This window comes from Alosa alosa, chromosome 19, assembly GCF_017589495.1.
Source record: "Alosa alosa isolate M-15738 ecotype Scorff River chromosome 19, AALO_Geno_1.1, whole genome shotgun sequence".
Taxonomy (NCBI): domain Eukaryota; kingdom Metazoa; phylum Chordata; class Actinopteri; order Clupeiformes; family Clupeidae; genus Alosa; species Alosa alosa.
Window position 1 is genome coordinate 17,380,883 of NC_063207.1, and position 23,570 is coordinate 17,404,452.

Genomic DNA, 23,570 nt, shown 5'->3' on the forward strand with positions numbered 1-23,570 from the left:
GTCCTGGTGGCTCGCCAACTCCATCTTCACAGTCTCATGCTGTGCCAAACAGAAAAATACATCATCACATCTGTTCCGAACAAATCTGTGACTTGGTCTAATCCCATGGTAATCCAAGCATCTTCTAAATGCCAGAGAGAATGGTTATGAATGGAGCAAATATATTTTATCATTTTTAACAACTGTCTAAATAGTATAATAGTCTAAATAGTATCCCAGAGGAGCTACAAGTGTAGCATAACAGCTTGTGAAGTACACCTACCCGGGACAGAGATCTCCTGGTGTCCTCACGTTCACTAAGGGAGGTCCTGACCTCAGCCACTGCCTCAGCGCTCTCTACCACGCCGCTGATGGTGACCTTCAGACTCTGGAAAGCCTTCATGAGCTCCAGCAGCGCACCACACTGCTCCTGCCTTTTCAGCCAACAAAAAACAGCACATGTTGTATTCATGCTAAACCATGTCTGATGGACTGCTCAAGTTCAATGCAAATAGTAACATATCTAGAAGCCAATATATGGTTGACATATAGATATGATTGATCATGCATGCATACATGGTTTTATATACATGAACTAAGAGCCACTAATAGATTTAAAAAAACAATTAAGTGAAGTGGAATTAAGAGTTAGATCTATACAATGCATCTTATCGTATCTGACTATAATAAAACATTTAAAAGAACAAATCATTAACTCAGTAAAATTGTGGATCTTTGAAATCCTTGTATCACTGCTGTACCTCTCAGTGATGAGTTTCTGCGTTTCTCCCCAGGTGCTCTCCAGGAGGCTGACCTCTCTCCGCACCTCCCCAGCCAGCTCTGCATCTCTCTGGGCCAGCTGCTGGCCCTTCTCCCTCAACCACTGCTCCTCATGCTGGTGTGACTGGAGCTCTTCCTCCAGCTGCAGGAAGAACCGAAGCCTATAGAGCAGAGAGAAGGGTTAAATGCTATTTATATATACAGTAGGGGTTTCATCAACTAGCCATTTAGTCCACAACCCATATCAAAATCACTAGTCAGGCAGCAGTCCTGGACAAACAGGCTAAACCAACCAGAAATGCCTATGTATGGAAGTACTTCACTGAAATGGACACCTGTTCCATAGTGACATGTAAGTTACATACTGTACAGCTATACTGAAGTACAATAACAACACGTCTGCAATGGAAAACAGCTACAGCTAGCACTAGCGACTAATCAACAATTATTATGAGCAACTTATCGATAATAAAAATCAGTAGTTGTGAAACCCCTGATATACAGTAGTAGTTCATACATAAATCTGAATCTGAAACTCACACTGCCTTTCACATGTACCTCGTTTTCCAACAACATAGGTAATATTGAGTTCTGACATAGGTAATATTGAGTTCTCAATTGAATATTGAGTTATCTAGACAAAGACCTCATTGCTAATAAAAAGTTCTTGGAAGTTAACTGGAATCCATTGAGGACATTTTTTTATTTTATTTTCTGGGTGTGTAATGTGAACCAATGTTTGCTTGTCACCTCTGCTGCAGGGCGGTGACGCTGGGGTCCTTGAGGCCCTGCTGCTCGGCCTGCTGCTCCAGGTCCTCCACACTTTTGAGCAGCTGTTCGCGTCGCTGCCTGAACGCCGTCCACAGTGCGCCCAGCTCCTCCGCCTCGCTCTGCTTGGCCCCCAGCTGACTCCGTACAGCCTCCAGCTCAGCCCCCAGCAGGTCAGCCAGCGCCCGGCATGTCGTCCTGGCCGCCGTCCCTGCCTCTCCTCCTGCTCCGGCGCCGTCGCTCAGGTGCAGGTGGGCCTTACAGAGGCCCCCGTCAAGGCTGACGGCGAGCGCCTCCAGGCGGCCGATATCCGGCACGATGTCGGCCAGGTCCTGCTGGAGTTCCTGCACGCGGCCGCGCTCCCAGCTGCCGGCACTCTCCACCGTCTGCCGGAGGCCGCGCAGCACGCCGGCCGCCACGCCCCGTGTCTGCAGGAAGGCGTCCAGCCGCTGCAAGCTCTCGCCGGCCAGCAGCAGCTGCTGCTGGGCATCGGTGTACGGCTGCAGGGCGCCCTGCCACTGGGCCTGCAGCTGCTGGAGGCTGCGGGGCTCGCAGGCCGAGGCCAGCTGGTCCAGCTGACTCTGGAGGCGCTCGCGCTCAGACGACTTCTGCTGGAGAGCATCTGTGCGAGCCTGCAGGGGAACAGATACAGAGAGTGAGATTACTCTGGTCTTGTCCTCGGAGAGAAAGAGCTAACAGAACCTGACAGACTAAAACCCATTGACTCCCATTGAAAATCAGCACAATAAAGCCATGCAAAGTCACATTAGTACATTTGTGGTGTAGGTACAAGGCTCATCTAATAGGATGATGAACTATTACAAATCAAAATGCCTGGTTTAATAATGGTCGCATAGAACACCATTCACATCTCCTCAGTACCTCCACTTCTGCTCTGGCAGGCTGCAGGTCGGTGATGTTGACCAGCAGGGGCGTGTGCAGGGTGGAGGCGAAGGCCTGGGCCCAGCGAGAGAAGCTCTGCAGGCCCTGCTCCAGCTGCTCCACCTGGGACAGCTGCTGCTCCACCAGCTGGGTCCTGGGGCAGAGGGAGGGAGAGATTCAAGATGGAGGACAGCTGCCAACATTAGCTGCCAACATGCTAAATGCTAATGATCAAAATTAAATTGTAAAAAATGCTAATGAAACAAATTTAAATATATCAGGAATGATATTAAATATATTAAGTAATTATGGCATGATTTCCATGGATTAAGCCTAGCTCTAGACTAAAATAGAAATTCTTCCTCTAAAGAGAGATTTCCATACAAAAAACATTTAGTCTAGTCCAGGAAACTGTCCCTATATGTCTCAGCATTAATGAGATGAACCTGTTAGATAGGGCTGTGCTCTGGGAAGTCCATCTCTGTCGCAGCTGGTGCAGTTCTTCTTTGAGGGCCTCCACTCGCTCCTGGGGTGCTGTGGGGTACAGCGCTTCTGCCTGGGTCCCCAACTCCTTGTGCAAACCCTCCATGTTCTTCAGCTCTGAACGCAGGTGCTAAGAGACACATCATTGGCACAGAATTAGTACAGTAGAAGAGACACAGATGGATCAATCAAGGCATTAGGAGTGTAGCACAAGTAGACTTTTAATAATGTCTGTGTTTGTTTACCTGCACGTCCTGAAGGTCACTCTGAAGTTTCGACTTGTCTGCAGGGAGAAGCTGATCTTCAGGGCCGGTGACCTGTTCACATCTCTCTAGAAAGTTCTGGACAGTGGTCCAATCCTTCTGATACCTAACAAGTGAGACACAGAGCATTTAGAAATGATCAACAGACACTGCTCACAATCTTACAGAAACTGATCAGAATAGTAGATACTAGATCACACTAGTATCCATAATCATATCTAGGTTCACTTTCTTTGACATTACATTTTCATTCACTCTTTTTCAGACTCGAGTGTCTTTATCGTAGGTCTTTCTATGTATTTCTATCATGTTTCTATATCATATTAAAAGTTTTGCCCTTAACTATAGAGGGGCTATGCTATAAAATGCTGTTAAATGAGCTTGCACTATGACATCCAGTGGATTGTTCAAAAGAATCTTCCTCGTAATAATCAGTCTGGCCTCTTACTTCTGCCAGAGACCCAGCAGGTTCTCCAGACGGTTCTGCGTGTCCGTGGCCTGCTTCAGGCTCTGCTCATGGCTGCGCTGCAGCTCCTGCACCACCTGTTCCGCCCGATCGCGCTCACTCAGGCGCCGACCAGCTGTGCTGAGGGACAGCAGCGCCCCCCGCTGTTTCTCCAGTGACTGGCATACGTCCTGCAAAACGCCCAGAAGCAGGACATCAGGGCAAGTAATCATAGAAGTAGCTAATGACAGTAGGTAACTGTTAAAGAAAACACACTAGAGTCTACGGAATCTAGGACTTTGAGATCAATGCCCGAAATGACTAATAGTAACTGACTGATATGTTGAGTCATCTTAGATGTAACATCCCTAAATGGTATGAGCTATTGTAGATCAGGTGAGAAAGAGTAGACAGGTATGTAATTTCAGCTGAACACAAGTAGACAGTTAGACAGAGAGAGAGTGTGTGAGAGAGAGAGAAAGAGAGAGAGAGAGAGAGAGGAGGCTGCCATTACCATGTGTTCCTGAAGAGTGCGGTAGGTGTCTGAAGAGGAACCACAGGAGCTCACAGGCCTGCTCACTTTCTCCTGCAGGCTGCTGATGGCCACTCGTACCTTCAAACAACAAACATTTATCACCCCATAATCCTTGAGAATATTCTATGCACAAACTGTGACTGTTTCACTCAATAGGACAGAATATAACCTGTGAACCGGTCAGTTGTGTTGTACACCTAATGGTGTGTACCTTTTCAAGATTGGCCTCAAACTTCTGCTGTTGGTTGTGGCTCTCTTCAAGTTGACCATTCAGTTGTTCCACATTCTCCTTAAGCTCCTCCCAATACCTGCCAATCTGTGTCAGACGGGCTTTGATTCGTGCCGACTCCCCTGAAGACAGGAACTGACCCAACGCCTGGGACTCTGTCTCCAGATGAGAGAAGACCTGCCCTTTGGCCTGAACCTCTGACTCAACATCCTGACAACCAGAGAAGGCAACAAGGACCGACATTAAACATCCAGCTTCTGATGTGAATAGACGGACTAACAGCTATTTGAAGGTTCCTAAAGAAATCTGATATGTGAGTGACTCAAATAAGAAAACTGCTTGGAAAACGATCTCCTGTAATCTCCTGTTTAATTGAATAAGAACAGCATATTAGGTACCTTTACTGCACTTCTCAGCTCCTCCAGTGGCAGGCCTGAGCCCTTTCGTTTCTCTAGCTCTTTCTCCTTCAGAGTGATCCAAGAGGAGAAGGCTTCAAACTCCTTCCCAAATGAATCCCATTGTGTCTTCATATCCTCTAGGGCCTTTTCACTGAAGAGAATACACACACAATAACCTTAATATATCTTACTTCAAAAGACAGGAATAGTGATATATGGCACACAAAACAACTGCCAATGATGAAGGCACAAATGCAGAAGACAGTTGAAATATATCTCACTCTCAGGAGACTAAACTAGTCTAAACTAGTTAACCTTCCTAAATCATCTCTAGAACTGCTCTGGGACGTTTAATAATGCGGTGTATTACTCTTTTTTCAGTTGGGCTTGGGCCTTGTCCAGTTGCTTGCTGAGTGTGCGGGCCCGCTCCTGCAGCAGAGTCTGGTTCTGTGGGCCCAGCTGGATGTCTTGAGCTCTCCTCAGCAGGGAGCTGACCACTGATGCTTCCTTCTCACACTGTTTCAGCAGATCCTGAAATAACACGCGCACACACAACTTTGGTTTTACCACCACTATGCATCCACACTAACTAGGACTAGGATACACAAACACACACATACAGGTACACTCCTAGACATGCATGACCCACAGCTCTGTCTTCTACAAACTACACACACAGAGACACACTCTGTCTGTCTGTCTGTCTCTGTCTCTCTCTCTCTCTCTTTCTCTCTCTCACCTGTGTCTGCTCCAGCTCTCCGGTCAGGCTCTCGGGGCTGCTGTAGGTGTGTTCTCTCTCTGTTACTGACGACGCACGACTCACAAACTCCTGCACCGCCCCCTGCTGGCTGTCAAACTCATGCCAGGCAGACAGAGCCGTCTGCAGCACAAGAGCAAGAATACAGCAGGACGTTACTACTGCACTGAATCTTTCCCAACAACATAATTTTCATCGGTTGAAATATTGGACTGTCTGTTTATGTTTATTAAAAGTATAATGTGCCATATGCACTGTTTATTAGGACACAAAATGCATATTATTAGTACACACATTCCCCAACATGGCATTTATTAAAGTAATACAAAGAAAGGAGGGAAGTAAATGTTCAAAGCCAGCCATGTCAGTAATCATACATACAGATTCTATTATTATAGAATAGTGGGCATTTTCCATTTCTCCATTCACCTGCAGGCTCTGCTCATGGGTGTCCATGGTCTGGTCCATTCTGATGAGCGTGTCCTGCAGCTTCTGTAGGTCCTGCTGGAGGGAGTCCCTCATGTCCTCGTCCACGTGCAGCTGCTGCCCCCCTGCTGGCCAGCTGCTGCACGTCTCTCCTGCGCACCTTCATACGCCGAAGCTGCTGCTGCTCGAGCAAGACAAGCATCTTACTAACGCCTCCCTCATCACAAATTGGCAACTAATATACCACAGCGCTAGAGAAATACAACTGATACAACTGCCCAAGGATAAGAGAGGAGAGTGCATATTTAATAGCAATGTACAACTACACAACACAAACATGTCATGTTATTTTTAGACAGTTAGTTAAGATTTAATTGCTCTAATCACGTTGAAGCGATATTACCGCTGTTGCTTCTCTGCTACAAAACTTTGGCTACAGGGCTCCTACAACTTTATGGGAAGAGGGTTTCTTTTCTGAGGTCATTTTTTTGAGGTTATTTTTTAACAAGAATAAAAATAAAAATAATTATAAAATTTGAATATATATTATTTTAGATATTATATATATATAATAGAAGAATAGAAAAAAATAGATGTGTTTGGCAGCTGATGTAGCTATGCAGCAGTGTGTAGGTGTGGTGGGTAAAACTGTCCCATTTCCCTTTCAGTTTCAATGCCTCCTCCTCTCTGCTCTTCTCATATCTGACTGATTTGGGTCACTTGCTCTGCATTTTGGCTCACATACACACATTTTTGCTCTGTATTTAGAATGAAACTGCCGTGAGCTGACATTGCGTGACACGGCACAGACTATGCTGTCACAAGTGGTCACCTGGTGCATGAGCAGCATCTGCTGCGCCTCGCGGACCGTCTCGGCATCCAGGATCTTGGCCGCCTCCGCCTGTAGCTCCTGCTGACCCTGGATCAGCTCCTCCAGCGCCGAGCGCACCTCCTGCTGGAACTGGACGCAGTCGCCCACGGCCAGCAGCATCCGCTCAGACTGTTACAGAGCAGAGAGCGGAGGGCACAGGACAGAGGGACACACTTAGACTGGACTGCACGCTAGAGTGACTGAGTTGCATTAGGAGTCAGTGTGTTTTCACATTTGATAAATTATGATGACTGAAATACGGCTTTGTGGTGATTTCTTCATATTGTAGTTACAGCTCTGGAAAAAAGTTAAGAGGCCACGGCACATTTTTCTGATGTAATTCTACGGTTGCTGAGTGACATTCGAATGAGTTGACGGTCATACTCAAAATTAAGAGACCACTGAAAATTTGAATATGACCGTCAACTTATCCGGATGTCACTCAGCAACTGTAGGATTTTATAAGAAAAATGTGCAGTGGTCTCTGCAGTGGATTTTTTCCAGAGCTGTAGATGAATGTGTATGTGTAATTGTGTGTGTGTGTGTGTGGTGTTGTTGCTAAGGGTTTTACCTCCATGAGGGAGGTGAGGAGGCCCTTGAAGTCGACGGAGAGTTTGCTGAGGGCATCTCCCTGCCTCTCGGCGTCGGCTTCCCAGCAGAGCTCAGACAGGGCAGCCAGCCGAGCCTTCAGCCAGCCCACGTTGCCCTCCTGCAGCTCGGCCTCACTACGCAGGGCCTGGGGACCAACACAGGGGTCATCAGACACACAAACACACACAGAAGGCCTACTGTACATGACAAAGCTCTTTTTTTCCCTGCAGCTCACCCAGCAGACCCTGAGAGCAATACAAGACTCGTAGATAGACACATGCGTATTGTACATACAAATGCATGCATGCCATGCATAAACACAGAGGAAATAATGTAAGTGGTATGATCAGGCATTGGTCCTCACCTCTATGTTGGATTTGACTTGTCCATACTTGATGGGGTCTTTGACTCTGTTCCTCAGCAGCCTGAGCTGACTCTCTTTGGAGGAGAGCCAGGAGGAGAGCTCGGAGAACCTGTTAAAAAGAAAAGAATCCAGAAAATAAATGCACAGGACAGCAGAGGAAAAAATCAATAATTCACTGATTTAAATAAAGATCAGTGGGAGCAATATTTTTCATTATGCTTCAGGCAGCCATAAACTCTAAAATATGCATACATATGAGCCTACACAGTGGTGCCTCTCTGTCCTTACCGAGAGTTGAACTCTTTCCATTTGTCTGGGTGCTGCATCAGTTTCTCATGTGTGGCCTGGATCTCCTCCCTGACCTCAGAGAACGTAAGTCTGGAGGACTCCAGCACCTGATGGGCCTGGTCACCTTCCGGAAGCTTCTGGCAGAGTTCCTCCATGTGTTGCAGCCGCTTCTCACAAAGTGCTTGAGGACCTTTCTCCCTGAAGAAGGCCTGCATGGCGACACAGAGGAACAATCAAACCATAAAATTGTGACTGTAATTAACTCAATACTTATTAACTCAATACGATTATTGTACTGAATATCACATAGACCCAGTCTGTAGAATTACAATGTTAAAAATTACAAACTGAAATGAGCAAAATTGCCATTCCAGTATAGCTGCCCCATAATAGCCGCAGGAAGCAGAGATGGATTACTGCACGGGCCTACCGGGCCCTGAAGCCCAAACTTTTGCATGGAATCATTGCCTCAATATCAACAAATCAGGATGTAGGCTATGAATCTGATTGAATTTAGTATTGGCCATTCCCAAAATGCACCAGAATACAGGAAATCACATCAAACAAATTAAAACATTTCTGGGGGAGGGCCCCCAACCCCCCCACACATATGTGACAATTAGTGGGGGGCCCTTAATACATCTGGGTCCAGGGCCCGAAAGTTCATAATCCGCCCATGGCAGGAAGTACTTTTAACTGCACCCTAATTTTCCCCTTAACTGCTCCAATTACTATCTGAAAACAACACTTCAAATACATACCCAATAACGTAACCTCTTTAAGTACCACCATGGCCCTTCAATTAATTTCACTATCCTTCATCAAGGCTAATAGCAGGAATCATAAGTACACAGTCCTACCCTGTGCTCTCGGATCAGCCTCTCACTGCCCACTCCGGGCAGACTGCGGTTCTCGCGGGCCAGCTCCGCCTGACACTCCTGCAGCGAGCCCATCAGCCGCCCGTGCTCCACCTCAACCTTCAGCTGGAGCAGGTGGTACGGCACCTCCGCCTGCAGGTCCTGGGGGACATTACACGGCCAGATAACAAATGAGCCTCATGGTAAAAAAAAAAAGACATTGAAAAACAGCTTGACTTAATAATGGATGAGGCTCTAGGTGTAGTGTAGTGTAGTGTAGTGTAATGTAGTGAAATGAGGCTGTAAACTGACCTTCCACTGCTTGTGCAGTTTCCTCACAGTCTCCTGCAGGCTCTGTTGCTCCTGCTCAGGCAGTATGTCTGTTAACTCATCGCAGGCCTTCAGGAAGGCATTGAGGACTCTCTGGTCCAGCTGCCCAAAGAACTCCTGCATCAACAAATAAATACATACAAATAAAAACATTGAACCCTCCTGCACTGAATCTACAGTACATTTAAGCAGTTTGCTTCAGGCAAATAATCATTTTGGGTTGTGCATTGCATGTCTTTTCTAAAGATGTGCGTCTGACTTGACTTGTTCCCCTCACCGTGTGTTTCTTCAGCAGGTCCTCTGGGTTTCCCCTCTCCGTCATGGAGGTGCGGGCCATCTTCAGTACCTTCTCCAGCTCCACTCGAGACTCCTCAAAGCGCTTCATCAGGCTGCTGTTGGCCTCCACGTGCTTCTTCCACTCAGTAGTCTCCTTGATCATCGCCTGGAGGTGCGCAACATTACATAAAGATAGAACACACAAACACCACCATTTAAATAAAAAAAAAAATTACACAAACCAAACCATTTCAGGTTTATGAGGTAGAAAGAAACACCTCCTGATGAACCTGAAAAAAGCCCCATCTACAGTAATCCTTAAGCCACTCCTACTCTGTGGACAATAGACAAAAGGTCTTTAGCTCTCTAGTACACAGCCCTCTTTTGGTACTCCTCAGAGAACACTCCACCTCCAAAAATCTAATAAAAGCTCCTTGATTCACTTCAGATCAACCTCCATGCTTCTGATACGATTTGAGAGAAAGGTCTCATGTAAAGACAGCCAGCAAAATCAGCTCTTTCCTCTTGTCCCGTACCTGAGAGGATGCCTGCAGCTCAGCTACTCTCTTCTGCAGCAGCGAGGTGTCCAGGTGCCGCAGCGTCTTGCTGCTGTCCAGCACCCTCTGGATGATCTGGTGGTTCTTGTCGATCACAGACAGACACTTCTTACAGCTCTGCTGATAGGTCACCAGCTCCTGAAGACAGAGAGAACAATGTGCTTTAACATTAACCTCACACTCCTACAGTACATCATGATTGATGGTTCCTCTATGTTGAACATTTCATGGATGATCTCATAATTCAACAAGCAGGGGTGCTCAGGGGTGTGACAACATTTTTATTTCCCCTGTTTTGTTTCTCAAAGTGTAGGGCTGAATAATGAATCACTTTTGGTCTGGCATCCCCAGTCAGGTCATTAAGTCCAACAGAATATGATCTGCTTCCTCATGTCAGTGGAGGTAATCGAATCACCCCAAAAAACAGAATAATCTTTTTTATCTTTATCGCATCTGGACCTGTTCAGTCCAATCTGTTCTAACTGAACATAATGTCATTTTAATTTAGTGGTAGTGCACCCCCATAAAAACATCAGCACTGGACCAGAACTACAGGCCGTTGATCTCCAGGATGAGTCACCCTTGACCCTGGTCAGTCACCTGACACTTCTGCTTAAAGTCCCCAGCAGCCTCGGGCTCTCGCGCAGCAGTGATGCGACTGGCCTTCTCCAGGGCCTGATAGAACCCTGTGATGTTCTTCTCCATTTCCTCCAGGGGAGCCAGCAGCACCTGCGCCTCCTTCAGCAAGGGCACGGAACGCTCACGCACCTGAGGGGAACCACACACAGGAGAGGATGAGTCAGGAGGATTAGTCAGAGGGATGAATGGGGGTTCTTTAGTGTTCTATGAGAGGAAGATTCTCTTTTGGGGTGGTATTTAATCCCCCTTTATGAGAGAACAGGAGGTCATCTTAGCCCTCTCTACAAGAAGGTCTTATTACCTACAACAGGAAGGAGTGGAGATATAAGAATGAACATGATGAGGGGAATAAAAGAGAGGGAATAAAAAGCTACTTTTTTATTTTACTCGGAGATGAAAGAGAGAAAGAGAGAGGGCTGGCTGGCGTCCTCACTCACTTGGCAGAGCTGCTCCTTCAGGGCAGTCATGGCGTCCAGCATTTGGTTGATCTCCTCTTGGGGAGTGTCTTTGGTCAGCTGCTGGGCTTTGCGAGTGGCACTTTTATACTGCGCCTCCATGGGAGCTGCCTTGTGCCTGATGTCCTGCTGGGGTGCAGACAGACACACAGGACTGAGAGATCAAGACCACTCTCATTATGAAGCAATTACTTAGGGTTTGATGAATATACAAGGAGACCTAAATCTAATAATGCTTTGCCTCTCACATTTGACATGCCCTGTTTGATTACCTTACCAACAGTGAAGAGAAAGGTTAAAGTGCATTTTAAAAACATTACTGAACACGGGCAAAGTTAAAGCATCTGTCTCCATTCACAACACCAGAATTGAAAAGAATATCTCTCTCCATGCCTGTCTTGAGACATAGGTCACCTGTAACTGAACAAAACAACAACAGCGTCCATCTGGTCTGTTTGACATGATACGCAACCTTTAGTTGATGAAATGTGTTGTTTAGCAAGCTATGTTGCTAGGTTCCATCATTTACAACTTGTGTTTTAGTTTATTACCAAAGCTGAGTTTTAAAACTGTCAGTGTGATTTAATGGTTCCTGGAGGTTAAACAAGTTTTTGACATGAATTGGTGCCAGTTCAAGACAGGAAGATTCAAGAAACTGTTGCCTTCAATAGCCTATAAATTATAGAGACCCTATGACTTTTTGCACCAGAACAAGGGATGAATGTTTAGCAAACTCAAAACTACATGCCATGATTAGTTTGGGGAATTAGATTTTCAACAGGAAACACATTTTCAGAATCATAAAGCTAAATGTGAAAATTGGATTAGGAAAAGAGGCGACTGATATGTGTGTGTGTGTGTGTGTGTGTGTGTGTGTGTGTGTGTGTGTGTGTGTGTGTGTGTGTGGGTGTGTGTGGGTGTGTGTGTGTGTGTTAGTGTTCATCTTTTAGGATGTTCACCACCATAAAATTCCACTTAACACTAATGCGTGTTTTACAGTTACTGCTGTCATGAGGATCACTAATGGAAAACACAGATTTTGGAGGCTTTCCAATTCCTGCAACTAAAATGGAGAGGGCATACTACATGCCCTTTAATTTGTCATAATCTGTGGTTTAGTCAGGATTACCATACCTCAACATCCTGCAGAAATGTCCGAATATTCAGGAACGACACTTGCACTGGAGTGTTGAGTCTCTCATAGGCTGCGTCCACATAGGCCTTCAACACAGAGATGCTCTCCTCATAGTCTTTTCTCAGCTTGTCCACCTCGTCCACTCTTGCATACTGCGGGACAGACACAGGGCAGCCATGTTGATTGCAGTTTTTATGTGGCACAGCCAGACAGTGTACAATCCACAATCTACAATCTGTACAGGTACCTATGGGCCTTAAATGTTTACTGTGCACCCAGCATTTTTTGAAATACACAATCCCATCTATAATATTCTAACACCCAATTTCTAAGGTGACAACCACATACCTCAGATGGCTTTGCTCCTATTTCAATAAATCCAAACACCTTCTAAGATTTTTATTTATAACAGCAACATTGTGTTGTGCATTATGCATGATGTGGTTATCAGAAGCCTGCTTGTACTGTCACTTGTTTGGTACTTTGATTCATCTGCCCAATAGATAAAAATGCATGCTGCAGCCTAAGAGAGAAAGATGACTGAATAGTGGGATTTGTTGTTGTATGCGTACGTGTTTGACTTTGACAAAGAGCTCTCTCCATCTCCCGTTGAGCAGCAGGAGCTGTTGTTTCAGGTCCCGGGAGACCGTCTCGTCACACGTCTCAATGAGAAAATTCCCTGCGTCATTCATATCCATGTGCTGCTGGATCCAGTGAGGAAGGTTCCGGAAGAATTCCTTTAATTGAAGAATGAAAACATAGGCGGGACATTAGCATATCATTTTACACAGCTCTCTAAAAAGACCACATTGTGGGTGTTTTTTAATCCCAGTGTCATTAACTTTCACAAAGGTACTTCAGAAAAAAGCCTCTCATCTGATCTATTTATGGAACACTAAGATGGCTCTATCTCATATCCCCCACAGGCCTCTATAAACAATTTGACACAAAAATGACACACTGAATAATTCCAGTGAGGAGGACTGATTAACATTCCTGACAGTTCCAAACTGTGGGAGGATTACAGAACATGACACCATTATGACCCTTCTCAAACTGGATATCATGTGACGTTACATTGTGGCATAACTACCCCAGAAAACTATGGCAAAAAGCACTTCTGAAGCGTCTCCAGAAGCCATTTGTTTAACAGCGTGTTTCCGGGTCCTTCCCTCACCCGCTTGTGGCTCTCGGACTGGTTGAGCATCTGCTCGCCGTCCTCCAGCCAGGCCTGCAGGCTGGACACCGTGCCGCTGTACTTCTCCCAGTTGGAGATGACCTCCTCCAGCATGCTGCGGACGCTGCGCACCTCCACCGCCAGGTTCCTCCACTGCGCCGTCGCTTCACTCAGAAACTTGTTCACCCCCTCACCCTCCTCAGCTGAGGAGAGAAATGCTGAGGTTAATCACTCGTCCAACTGGGCATGTTATCATTCTATGCAGGAAACTAGAGGTGCTCCAAGATTGCTGCTGGAGTCCTAGTGCTGTTGAAATACCTCAGTGTTGTGTATAGTTATAGTTATAGGTATAAGGGTTATAGTTATAGTTCAGGTATAAGGGTTGGTGTCTTGCAAACTTGGATCTGTGTAAAGCTGCGACAAGTGCTGGACAAAAACGTAATATGTTTGTAGAGTGGAATAGTCTGCAAAAGTGAAATACAAAGAAATATATAATAAAGACAAGTTACCTTTGCTAAACTTGTTAAATATCTTGTGAGTAATGGTAATAAAATGTAGGTGGCAGCATGCTGGAGGTGGCATCAATAGCTATTTGATCTTTTTTTGTTGTTTGCATATAGGGGGTCTTGACAGAGGGCTCAACAGAGTGATAAGATCGACTTCATGGATAAGAGGTCTCAAACTAAAATTGCACTTCTGTTTAAGCAAGCATGAGGTAGTCATGAGGTGAGTTGCTGTGTGTTATGAAACTACAGTTAGCAGGAACAAATCTATCATCTTCAGTGTTTTTCAGACATTTCAGAAACTTGAATGACGTAATGTTTATTTTAGCCTATTTAATGTTATGTGCACAAAGACCAACAGAGTAGTCTGTAGCTGGCTCCGTAGACAGTTAGTTGGAGACCCCATCACAGTTGTTAGAGAGTGTGCAGACATCACAGAGAAAGTGTGGTATTAATTGATTTCTTTCTCACAGGTTCGTAATGAAGAGCTGAGCCTGCAAGGACAGAGACTACAAGTCCCCTAGGCAGTAAAGATATTCCATTTAGCGCTATGCTAACTTACCTTTCCTACTGTTCTTAGTGCCTATAACATGAAATGGACAGTTAGCCTGTCTCCTACATGATGCTGAAAAATAAAACAGTTCCATCTCACACTCATGAACAGAAGGCATCGAGTCCTGTTATTGGGTGTCCAAAGACAGTTACTGTAGCAATAATGAGTCTATGTGTACAGAGTGCTAACTGGAAAGGGAAATGGTGGCTAGCTTACCTGTGTTATCAGATTTGATGTAGACATCAGCAGCTTGTTTCAAAGACCTGAACGTTGTCTCATATTGCTCAAAGAACTTGTGGCCCTCAATGAAAGCCTGTTAAGACAACCCAGACGAGAAAGATAAGGGAATGTTCCACTGGACCCAAAAACTCACTTATGTCCTCATTCATCCAGCACTGCCTGCACTTATCTCTGACAGTTAGACTGAAGGCAAAGAAACATCCCAGATATCCATGAGTGGGGATGAGTGGAGACTAACAATAATACTTTTCACTCTTCACTCAATGATCTTTGGAAGCTTACTGCTTTATTAGCAACTTGCAACATGGAAAGATATGGGCTAGCTAGGGGCATTAAGGATCTTGATTCTGACTGAATTGATCTGCATTCATGATCACATTTGTTTCACAGGTGTCAGGTCTATAGTTTGGATTATTTGGGTCTGTACACATGATATTGCCTTGTAGAGGTCCATCAGTGAGTCTATGAGGAAACTCACAATGTAATTTTGCAGTAACAGCTCCACGGAGTCCCTTCGGCCATACTTTACGATCCAGGTCTTCAGCTTCGACTCGGCCAGGATCAGGAAAGCCATCAGACGATACTTCATCTCCCAGAATTCCAGTTTAATCACGTGCACGTGGGATGAAGTGGACACATAATTAAACCTGTAAAAGAAAAAACAGAAGATGCACATCATATATCCACTCCGTCATGCCACAGACCATACTGTACAGGAAGCCTCAGTGGTCAGCAGTGGTCACCTCTCAGCCAGGTCCTGGAGTTGCTCGTGGGGCACTGGGACGCCATTGACAGAACGGTCCTTGTGGATCTGCTGGAAGGCCTGTCTGTGGCCCTCTAGGTTCTTCAGCACCTCCTACAAACACACACACACACACACACACACACACACACAACAAAATAAACACATTTAAAGAGACATCCACAAAAATATATACTTAGTAGCAGAAATGACCAATAAAGAACATAAGGTATCAGAAAACTATTTCATACTGTACAAAAACTGGCTAGGTAAGGATTAACTTTAGCAACTATGACTGCAAGAAATGTTCACATTCATGTGTCATGTCATGTCATGGAGTTTTGTCCAGAACATTCTGTGTAACATACTCTGTGCTGCTCCAGTTTCCTGTGTATGGTATTGGCAGTCTCCTCATGCGCCTGCTGCAGGGGGATGTCCTCCCTCAGAGCGATCTCTGCCCGGTGGAGCCATGCCCCGATAACTCCCAGAAGCCCCGGCAGAGACTTGTCCAGGTGGATGTGCCAGTCCAGCAGCTGCAGAAGTGAGAACGGTTCACTGCTCAGTCACATCAAATGTTCATTCAAGAAAAACGCCATGAGATTGTTTCCCTCCAAATGTCCGATCTGATGAGATGCTGCTGGCTGATGGATATTTAGAAGGGGACTTCCCAATACCCTACTGCCCCAGTGAATCAACAACTCAGCCGTGGACAAACAGAGAGGAAGAGAGCAACCCTGCTTTGTCACTTCATGTTAGGTGGACACATACCAATATGGTAAGACATTGTACGAGAGACTGCTCTCTCTCTCTCTCTCTCTCTCTCTCTTCTCTCTCTCTCACACTCTGGCTTTGTCAGAGTGTGTGAATTTCTGAATGTGTGTGTGTGTGTGTGTGTGTGTGTGTGTGTGTGTGTGTGTGTGTGTGTGTGCATGCATGTGTGTGTGAGTGTGTGTGTGTGTCTGTGTGTGTGTGTGTGTGTGCGTGCGTGCGTGCGTTTTTGTGCGGTGTGTGTGTGTGTGTGTGTGTGTGTGTGTGTGTGTGTGTGTGTGTGTGTGTGTGTGTGTGCGTGCGTGCGTGCGTTTTTGTGCGTGCACATTAAAAGTTTCTTACCCTGACTGCCACCCTCTCCCAGGCCTGTTTGACGAGCGCCTGGTCCACAGACAGCTTGCCGTCCCGGTGCACCGGCAGCAGCAGGGACTCCGTCTGCCTCTTCTTCATCTCGTACTGAACACGGAAGCCTTTGAACGCCTGCGGCACAGCACAGAGCAAGAGCCAGTCCGGTCAAAACACATCACAACCGCATATATAACGGCATTACAACAGATGGATGAACACAGATTGACCGCACAGTTAAAGTTAAAGTTAAAAGTTTTATCATTTGTCATCATAGTGGTTTGCATATTTAAGACTACAAGATTTACTGCAGTATCTTGAAGTGAATGAGCCTCCAGTGGTCGGACTTACCTGGTACTTGTCCGTCAGGTTCCCCTCAGCCCCCTGGACCCTGAGAATGTCCCTCTCCAGTTGGTCCAGCCAGTTCTTTAGCTCCCTCAGGACCCTCCTCTCCTCTCTCTGAGGAGGAAATAGAGAGAGAGAGGGAGAGAGAGAGAGAGAGAGCGAGAGAGAGAAGGAGATAGAAGAAGAGAGGGAAGGAGAGAGGGAGATAGAGAGGGGTGAGAGATGACACTTTCTATCACTCACTGTGCTCTCAGTTGCACAACATGAGGGCCACTCTAATCACACCAAACGCAAGACAAGGAGCACTCAAGTGGCAAACACAGAGCCTGGGAGACTTCTAAATTATAGAAACGGACAAAAGGAAAGAGTACAGATAAAACTTGCCTACTGTACAAACCTCTGAATAACAAATTGTACAGTGGCTCTCCAATTTCATGTCTGACAGTGTGCATCATTGCCAGAGCTTTATTAGCCTTCATAGTTAATGCCACTGATAACATGTGATGTTACATAACTGTGTGGTTACTTACAACTAATGCTTAATGGGGGTGGGGGGCAGAACTCGGCTTTACTTGTGTGGTTCCCTCACATGGCCTCTAAAGCTTGTATCTAAAATATGAACTCCATAGAACATACCTCAAACATAAGCTCTATATCCTGTGGATCAAACTGTCCCGGAAAGCAAGACGCACAGAGAGATGCAAACAACAACAACAGTCCAGTCGTTAGCAGAGAGAAGGACAGAGATAAGGCATAAAGAAAAGCTGCACTGAAGTATGAATGTGTCAGAATGACAAAACCCACTTTGCAACCAGCACCATTTTCTTTTTTGTTTAACCTGCACAGCTAGATCAGTACCACACAAGCACGCCACAGCATCTCCATGAGGCAAACAGAAGAGCTTACAATGGCACCTCGTCATCATTAAAACAAGTAATGGGTGGAGGAATTGCTTTGGGGAGGTGGTGTGGCGCTTGTGTGGTGGTGATGTAGCGGCCAGCAGAACTGGTGGCATGGAGGCAAAGGGAGAGAGTGAGCACACACAGCACTCAAGCTCATGCCGACTCCACAGAGCTCAGCCCTTACCTGCAGCGTGGGGATAGAGATAGCAAAGGTTGGAATGGTGCGCAGAACCAGCTACACACACACACACACACACACACACACACACACGACATTAAATAGGGTGAGAAAGAAACGAGAGATGGAATGAGTGTGCGGCAGATGAAGGTGCGGCAGATGAGTGTGCGGCAGATGAAGTTGCGGCAGATGAAAGCATGTGGCCTACTTGTGAGTTAGACGAGAACATTGTTAGCTTGTATGGAATTACTGTGCATGGAAAACTAGCACATCAGCATTAGCCACCAAAGCATCAGCATGTGAAAACAAGCACATATAGCAATATAACAGAGCAATACATACACACACAAATGCCGTAGTGTGCAGAAAAAGTGGTCAACATAATGCTTGTGTAGCCATGTTGATCTTTTGGTCATCATAGTTTATTCTAGGAATATTCTAACATAAGAGGGAGTCATATGTCGTAATGGCCTGCTTCTCATGACTTTAAGTCAGTGAGTTTTAATAACACACTGCCCAGAGATACAGGGATAATGCTTCACACAGGTGACCACATGACCAAACTGCCCCTATGATAATGTTATAAAAACTACTCTGGCTATAATAAACAGACAGTAATTGGTTGTCATAGCATATTGTCAGCATCATGAACACCATACTGTGTGACACAGTACTGACAAACCACTGATGTATTTTTAGCAGGGTGTTGTGGTGGAAGCCAATAGGACGAGGGGGATGCTGGGTACCTCCTCTGGCTGGCCATCTGTCTGATCTGATTGGTGCGGGTCCGGGTAGTGCTTTAGGAACTGGGCCACGTAGGTCATGATGGATTTCTCGTCAGGCTTGTCCACATCCACGTCTGGAGAGAGAAATAGAGAAAGATCAGCTGTGGAGAAGAGAGGCTTAGGGTGGACATAGTGTCTGTCACACAAGAGTGTGGATGAAAGACACAGAGTGCAAGATAAAAACATATCTGTATCTGTTCTTCAACTGAAGTGGCAAACACACCATTGCACAGTCTCCGCTGCTGTCTTTTGACATTAAGACAAAACATTATGATACACACTTAAAAGGTCAGGCAGTGTACACACCCACACACACACACACACACACACACACACACACACACACACACACACCATCTCACTTGAATACGAACACACACTTCCACAGGGATTCGGTGCAGAAAGCAACAGGTAATGTGTCATGGGATTCAGCCACTGGGGATAACCAACACTCTAGTGACGAGTCAAGTGTGTCTAAGTATCTCTGAGAGCATCCGATTACCCTCCAGGTAAAAATGGAGAAAGTCATTAGTAAATGTCAAAATAAATGAGTCTAGCACAATCACTGCATTTTTTTTCCTAAACAGTATAAAAATGTAATGTTTGTACAGCAACAGACAAGAGTATGGTGTGTGAGCGGCGAAAACACACATTACTGAGTTGCCATCCCAGAAATGCATGCTGAAAAAGCCTGAAATGTATGGCAGCTATTGTTCATTTCAGAGCCCTTACTCTGGTGGTTACGACAACAACAACTCATTTCTGCAGTGACAGGCTTGTTGCTAAATTGGAGGGAAAGTGAAACCAGTCATAATTCCCCAGCAAACTACATGCTGAGCTCACTGTCTAATGGCCACTGTCACCACAACTGCAACACAGACGCGGTAATGAATACAAGCCTGGATGTCATGGCGGGTTTCTGGTCAGGCGCAAACAAATCAGGGGCTCCTCTGATGAGTCTGCTGACCCCGTGCTCCCATAACAGGCTAAGCTCAGTCCGGTTCTCAGTTGCCATAGCAGGGCTCATTATGGGATGCCAGAGCTCAGCTATATACTGGCTCCAGCTCATCATGTAGTCTGGCCTACAAAGGGGAATGTGAGCCACACACTCATACTCTCTCTCTCTCTCTCTCTCTCTCTCACACACACACACACACACACACACACACACACACACACACACACACACACACACACACACACACACACAATCCCTCCCTCACCCTAATGAGGCCCGAGCACTTTGATCCTTGTCATAATTGTGCAGTGTCTGCTTGCAATGTTTTTAGCCCCCAGAAGCAGTTCGCCAATAAAACAAGGGGCCATTCAGTAAATAAAACCATTCACATATCTGACCGGGGCAGCATATCTGCCCAGCTCAGCCAAACTAGGGTAGGGTTTCCCACCGCCTGGCTGACTTAGCAAGAGCCACTGGGTAAAATGTAACAAAGTAAACACAGATATCTTACGGCCCCCAACCACTGCTGCTTCCTCCAAGACACAAAACAAAGACGGAGGAAGAGAGGAACCGAGGGGAGAGATAGAAACCAGGGAGCGGAGAAATGAGGAGAGACAGTAAAACGGAACAAGACAGACAAAAACGAGTTAGGGAGGAGAAATACCTTCAGGGTCCAGTAATCGTGGGATGCCCAGTTCTGTCTCGGCCACGGAGAAGGCTTCCTCCAGGTTCTCCCGGTTCCCTCGCCGCCGCACCAGCTCCATGTCCACCAGGTCGGGCCGGATGGAGTAGATGACGGAGTGGAATGCCACGCCGCTCCGCCAGCTGGGCCCAAAGTCCTTCACCTCGATGCCCAGACGGCTGTCGGGAAAAATCCGAGACTTAGACTGAATCTGCACGTCTGCACAGGCCTTCATGATGCACTTCAAAACATGGAGGTGCGTCACCTTCAACCGTTTCATTGCAATGCCAAAGAATGTTTGCATTTCTCTTGACAGTTAAAGGTACAAGTGTGGATAATTACATAAAAGTGGGTTTGATGGGGAGAATGAGGATATCATATATACAGTTTTGTGTGTGTGTGTGTGTGTGTGTGTGTGTGTGTGTGTGTGTGTGTGTGTGTGTGTGTGTATGTGGATGTGGGTGTGTGTGTGGGTGTGTGCCTGTGTGTGTGTGTGTGTATGTGGGTGTGGGTGTGTGTGTGCACTTGTTGTGATTCCAGACATACTTGGCGGCAGTGCACTGCACCCATCTCAGTAGGGCCCTTTTGGCGCTGCCCTGGAACTTGGTGACCACCTTCCTCTTCATGGGAGGACTGGCAGCGTCGGTGCTGGCCATGCTCTCTACGGAGGAGGCGCTGGAGGACAGAGCCTGCAGAGCTGGGAGGTTACTGGTCAGCTCCTCAATCTGTCCGTCCACAGGGAGAGAGAAGGCAAGACATGAACTATGTGACATGGTGTAATAGATAGATAGATAGATAGATAGATACTTTATTGATCCCTAGGGGAAATTCAGAATTTAAATGACAGAATGATAGCATTTAAGTGTTGTGCAGTTCATATGTATTATGCAATAATATGTAATATCCAATATGTAAATCTGGGTTTCTTTACAGTTTGATTACAATCTGACTGAGAAAAGAAGCAACTTAATTAGCATCACTTTGATGTTTTAATGCTTTGGGGTTTTTTTGGGATAGTGTTTACACAGATACTTAAACAGCACATTTTATGGGCTTCTTAGCATTTTGCCTTTTACACACACACACACCCAAACGGCATGAGATCTGAAAACACCTTCTGTGCGCCAGATGCATAATGGAAAATGCATCTGGTGTGAACAACTGACAGCTAGCCTTAGCATGTGGTCTGTAGACTTCACCTGGAAATAGAGAATGATGGTCCATATCAAGCCCAGGACAATAGATGGCCTCCCATCAGCGATGTCAGTGGCATTTATGTTGACTAATTTGATCTGAATCCAGAAAAGACATAAAACAAAAAAAATAAATGTAAGACGGTACATTGTGCCAATGTTTTTCTTGGGTTCAAAGACATGCACTTTTGCCCCAGTCCAGTGACACATCTCTTTGTGGGGGCACACAGTCACCTCCCTGGAGGACTCTTTTAACGTTGATGATTCAGCTCTGCTGACCCCGTGGTGTCCCTCTCTCAGGAAGCGACCGTAGCCAGCAGTTCAGTTTGGCGCAGCAAGCTGGTGAGTTATTTCAGCAATGACAGTGCATTAGCAGGCCGGGAAAAGAGTGCAAAAGCACAGGAGACAGAGAGACATGTTCTCTGTCGCCAACAAATCAACTGAAATGGAATATGTACTTCCTCTCGACTAGATTCCAATCCAGAAAATGGATGTGGTTGTGTTTTTTTTTGCGCTATTCTGACAGGTCATGCACAGGCCAATTCAAGAGAGTCGTAAGTAATGCAGCCTGCCAAACAGTGTCTGGTTGGGATGGGATTTTTCAGAATGGTAGCTTTAAACAAGATATCAATGCATTTCTATCGTTCATTCATTCATTTGGTAAGCCATCATTCAGACTATTGTTAATGCTTTTTTAAAGCTTAAGATCAATCAGCCAGCAGTTAATGTTAAACATAAACCTGTTAAAGTATAATCCTTAAGCCATTCTTTCCAACATGCCACCATATCATTTAAACATTCATCCATAAACATCATTCGCCATTCAGCAGTCAGCCTTTCATAAACATGATACCAAATGAAGTTAAAGATTAGTTGTCCTGACAATGGCATTATGTTCAGCATGACTTAATTTTGCCTTTTCATCATATGCAACAGCATCACTTCATTCAAGCTGCTATTAAATTATGAATGTTTTAATAACTGAACGTCGGCAGTTCAGAATCGGTCAGAAGGAGAAGTGAACAGCCTAGTCAGATGGATGCAGTTAGCAGCATCAGAAAGCAGGTGCAAGAGCAGGACGTGATGTCAGCAATACTGACCGGAGATCCTCTGTACACTGACTGAGGCATGGTAAGAGAGTAGGTGACGTTAAAGACAGGAAGTGATGTATCATTAGTCAAGGCTGAGTGGTCATATACTACCACCAAGTATGCAGCATAGCCATGACAGCCAGTTCATTAGCAAATTTGTCAATACAGCTAGAATATGGCTGTGGTGCTCCTTGAAACAGTGCAAAGGTACATTTCTGTAACTTAAAAGGTGCTCTAAGCGATGTGACGCAGTTTCTAAGCTAAAACATTTTTTGTCACATACAGTAAACATCATCTCACCATCCGCTAGCTGCCAGTCCCCTGAATACACTGTAAAAAAAATGTGGTGTCTGTGGACGGCAAGAAAAACAGCCTGGTCCAGCCTGAACGATGAAACATTACTTGTTCCAACCAATCACCGACGAGACGCGCGTTTAGGAGAGTTTCAGTTGCAGGGGGCTCTCTCTTTTGTTTGAACGTCAACAGAAGTGACGTTACCCAACATCGCTTAGAGTACCTTTAAAAAAAAAACACTGAACAGGTTGAGCTGAACCATGCAAAAAATATCACCATTGGACCTAGTGCACCTAGACTGCACAGATGCTGTTTGTGAAAAAGCATCAGCATTATTCTATGGAGTAATCAGCCCTGGACTTCAGTAGCTTTGTTGAAATACCTAAAAAAACAACAGCACAGGGCCTGAAGATACAGTTCTTATAGAGACACCTGAAATGCCCCAGCTCTATAGAATCACCATCAATAAATGATTTATTTATTTGGTTGATGCTTTTATCCAGAAC

At 45.6% G+C, this 23,570-nt stretch overlaps 1 protein-coding gene across 1 annotated transcript in view; it reads right to left on the reverse strand.

Annotated features, from left to right (window-relative positions):
* syne1b (spectrin repeat containing, nuclear envelope 1b) overlaps nt 1-23,570 on the reverse strand; it is a 101,972-nt gene that overhangs the window by 68,379 nt on the left and 10,023 nt on the right. The window contains 41 exon segments of the mRNA XM_048228420.1: nt 1-39; nt 263-413; nt 741-920; nt 1,510-2,159; nt 2,410-2,563; nt 2,856-3,022; nt 3,138-3,261; nt 3,604-3,791; nt 4,115-4,213; nt 4,347-4,574; nt 4,763-4,913; nt 5,133-5,293; nt 5,502-5,642; nt 5,949-6,068; nt 6,070-6,126; nt 6,778-6,945; nt 7,388-7,552; nt 7,772-7,880; nt 8,060-8,268; nt 8,920-9,078; nt 9,229-9,363; nt 9,524-9,688; nt 10,059-10,217; nt 10,680-10,847; nt 11,156-11,299; nt 12,308-12,460; nt 12,881-13,045; nt 13,486-13,688; nt 14,551-14,613; nt 14,758-14,854; nt 15,260-15,428; nt 15,525-15,637; nt 15,892-16,056; nt 16,634-16,771; nt 16,988-17,095; nt 17,618-17,650; nt 18,808-18,920; nt 20,469-20,665; nt 21,033-21,211; nt 21,686-21,778; nt 22,780-22,800. The exon segment at nt 1-39 is cut by the window's left edge and continues 120 nt beyond it. Coding sequence (XP_048084377.1) covers nt 1-39; nt 263-413; nt 741-920; nt 1,510-2,159; nt 2,410-2,563; nt 2,856-3,022; nt 3,138-3,261; nt 3,604-3,791; nt 4,115-4,213; nt 4,347-4,574; nt 4,763-4,913; nt 5,133-5,293; nt 5,502-5,642; nt 5,949-6,068; nt 6,070-6,126; nt 6,778-6,945; nt 7,388-7,552; nt 7,772-7,880; nt 8,060-8,268; nt 8,920-9,078; nt 9,229-9,363; nt 9,524-9,688; nt 10,059-10,217; nt 10,680-10,847; nt 11,156-11,299; nt 12,308-12,460; nt 12,881-13,045; nt 13,486-13,688; nt 14,551-14,613; nt 14,758-14,854; nt 15,260-15,428; nt 15,525-15,637; nt 15,892-16,056; nt 16,634-16,771; nt 16,988-17,095; nt 17,618-17,650; nt 18,808-18,920; nt 20,469-20,665; nt 21,033-21,211; nt 21,686-21,778; nt 22,780-22,800 — 6,201 coding nt within the window.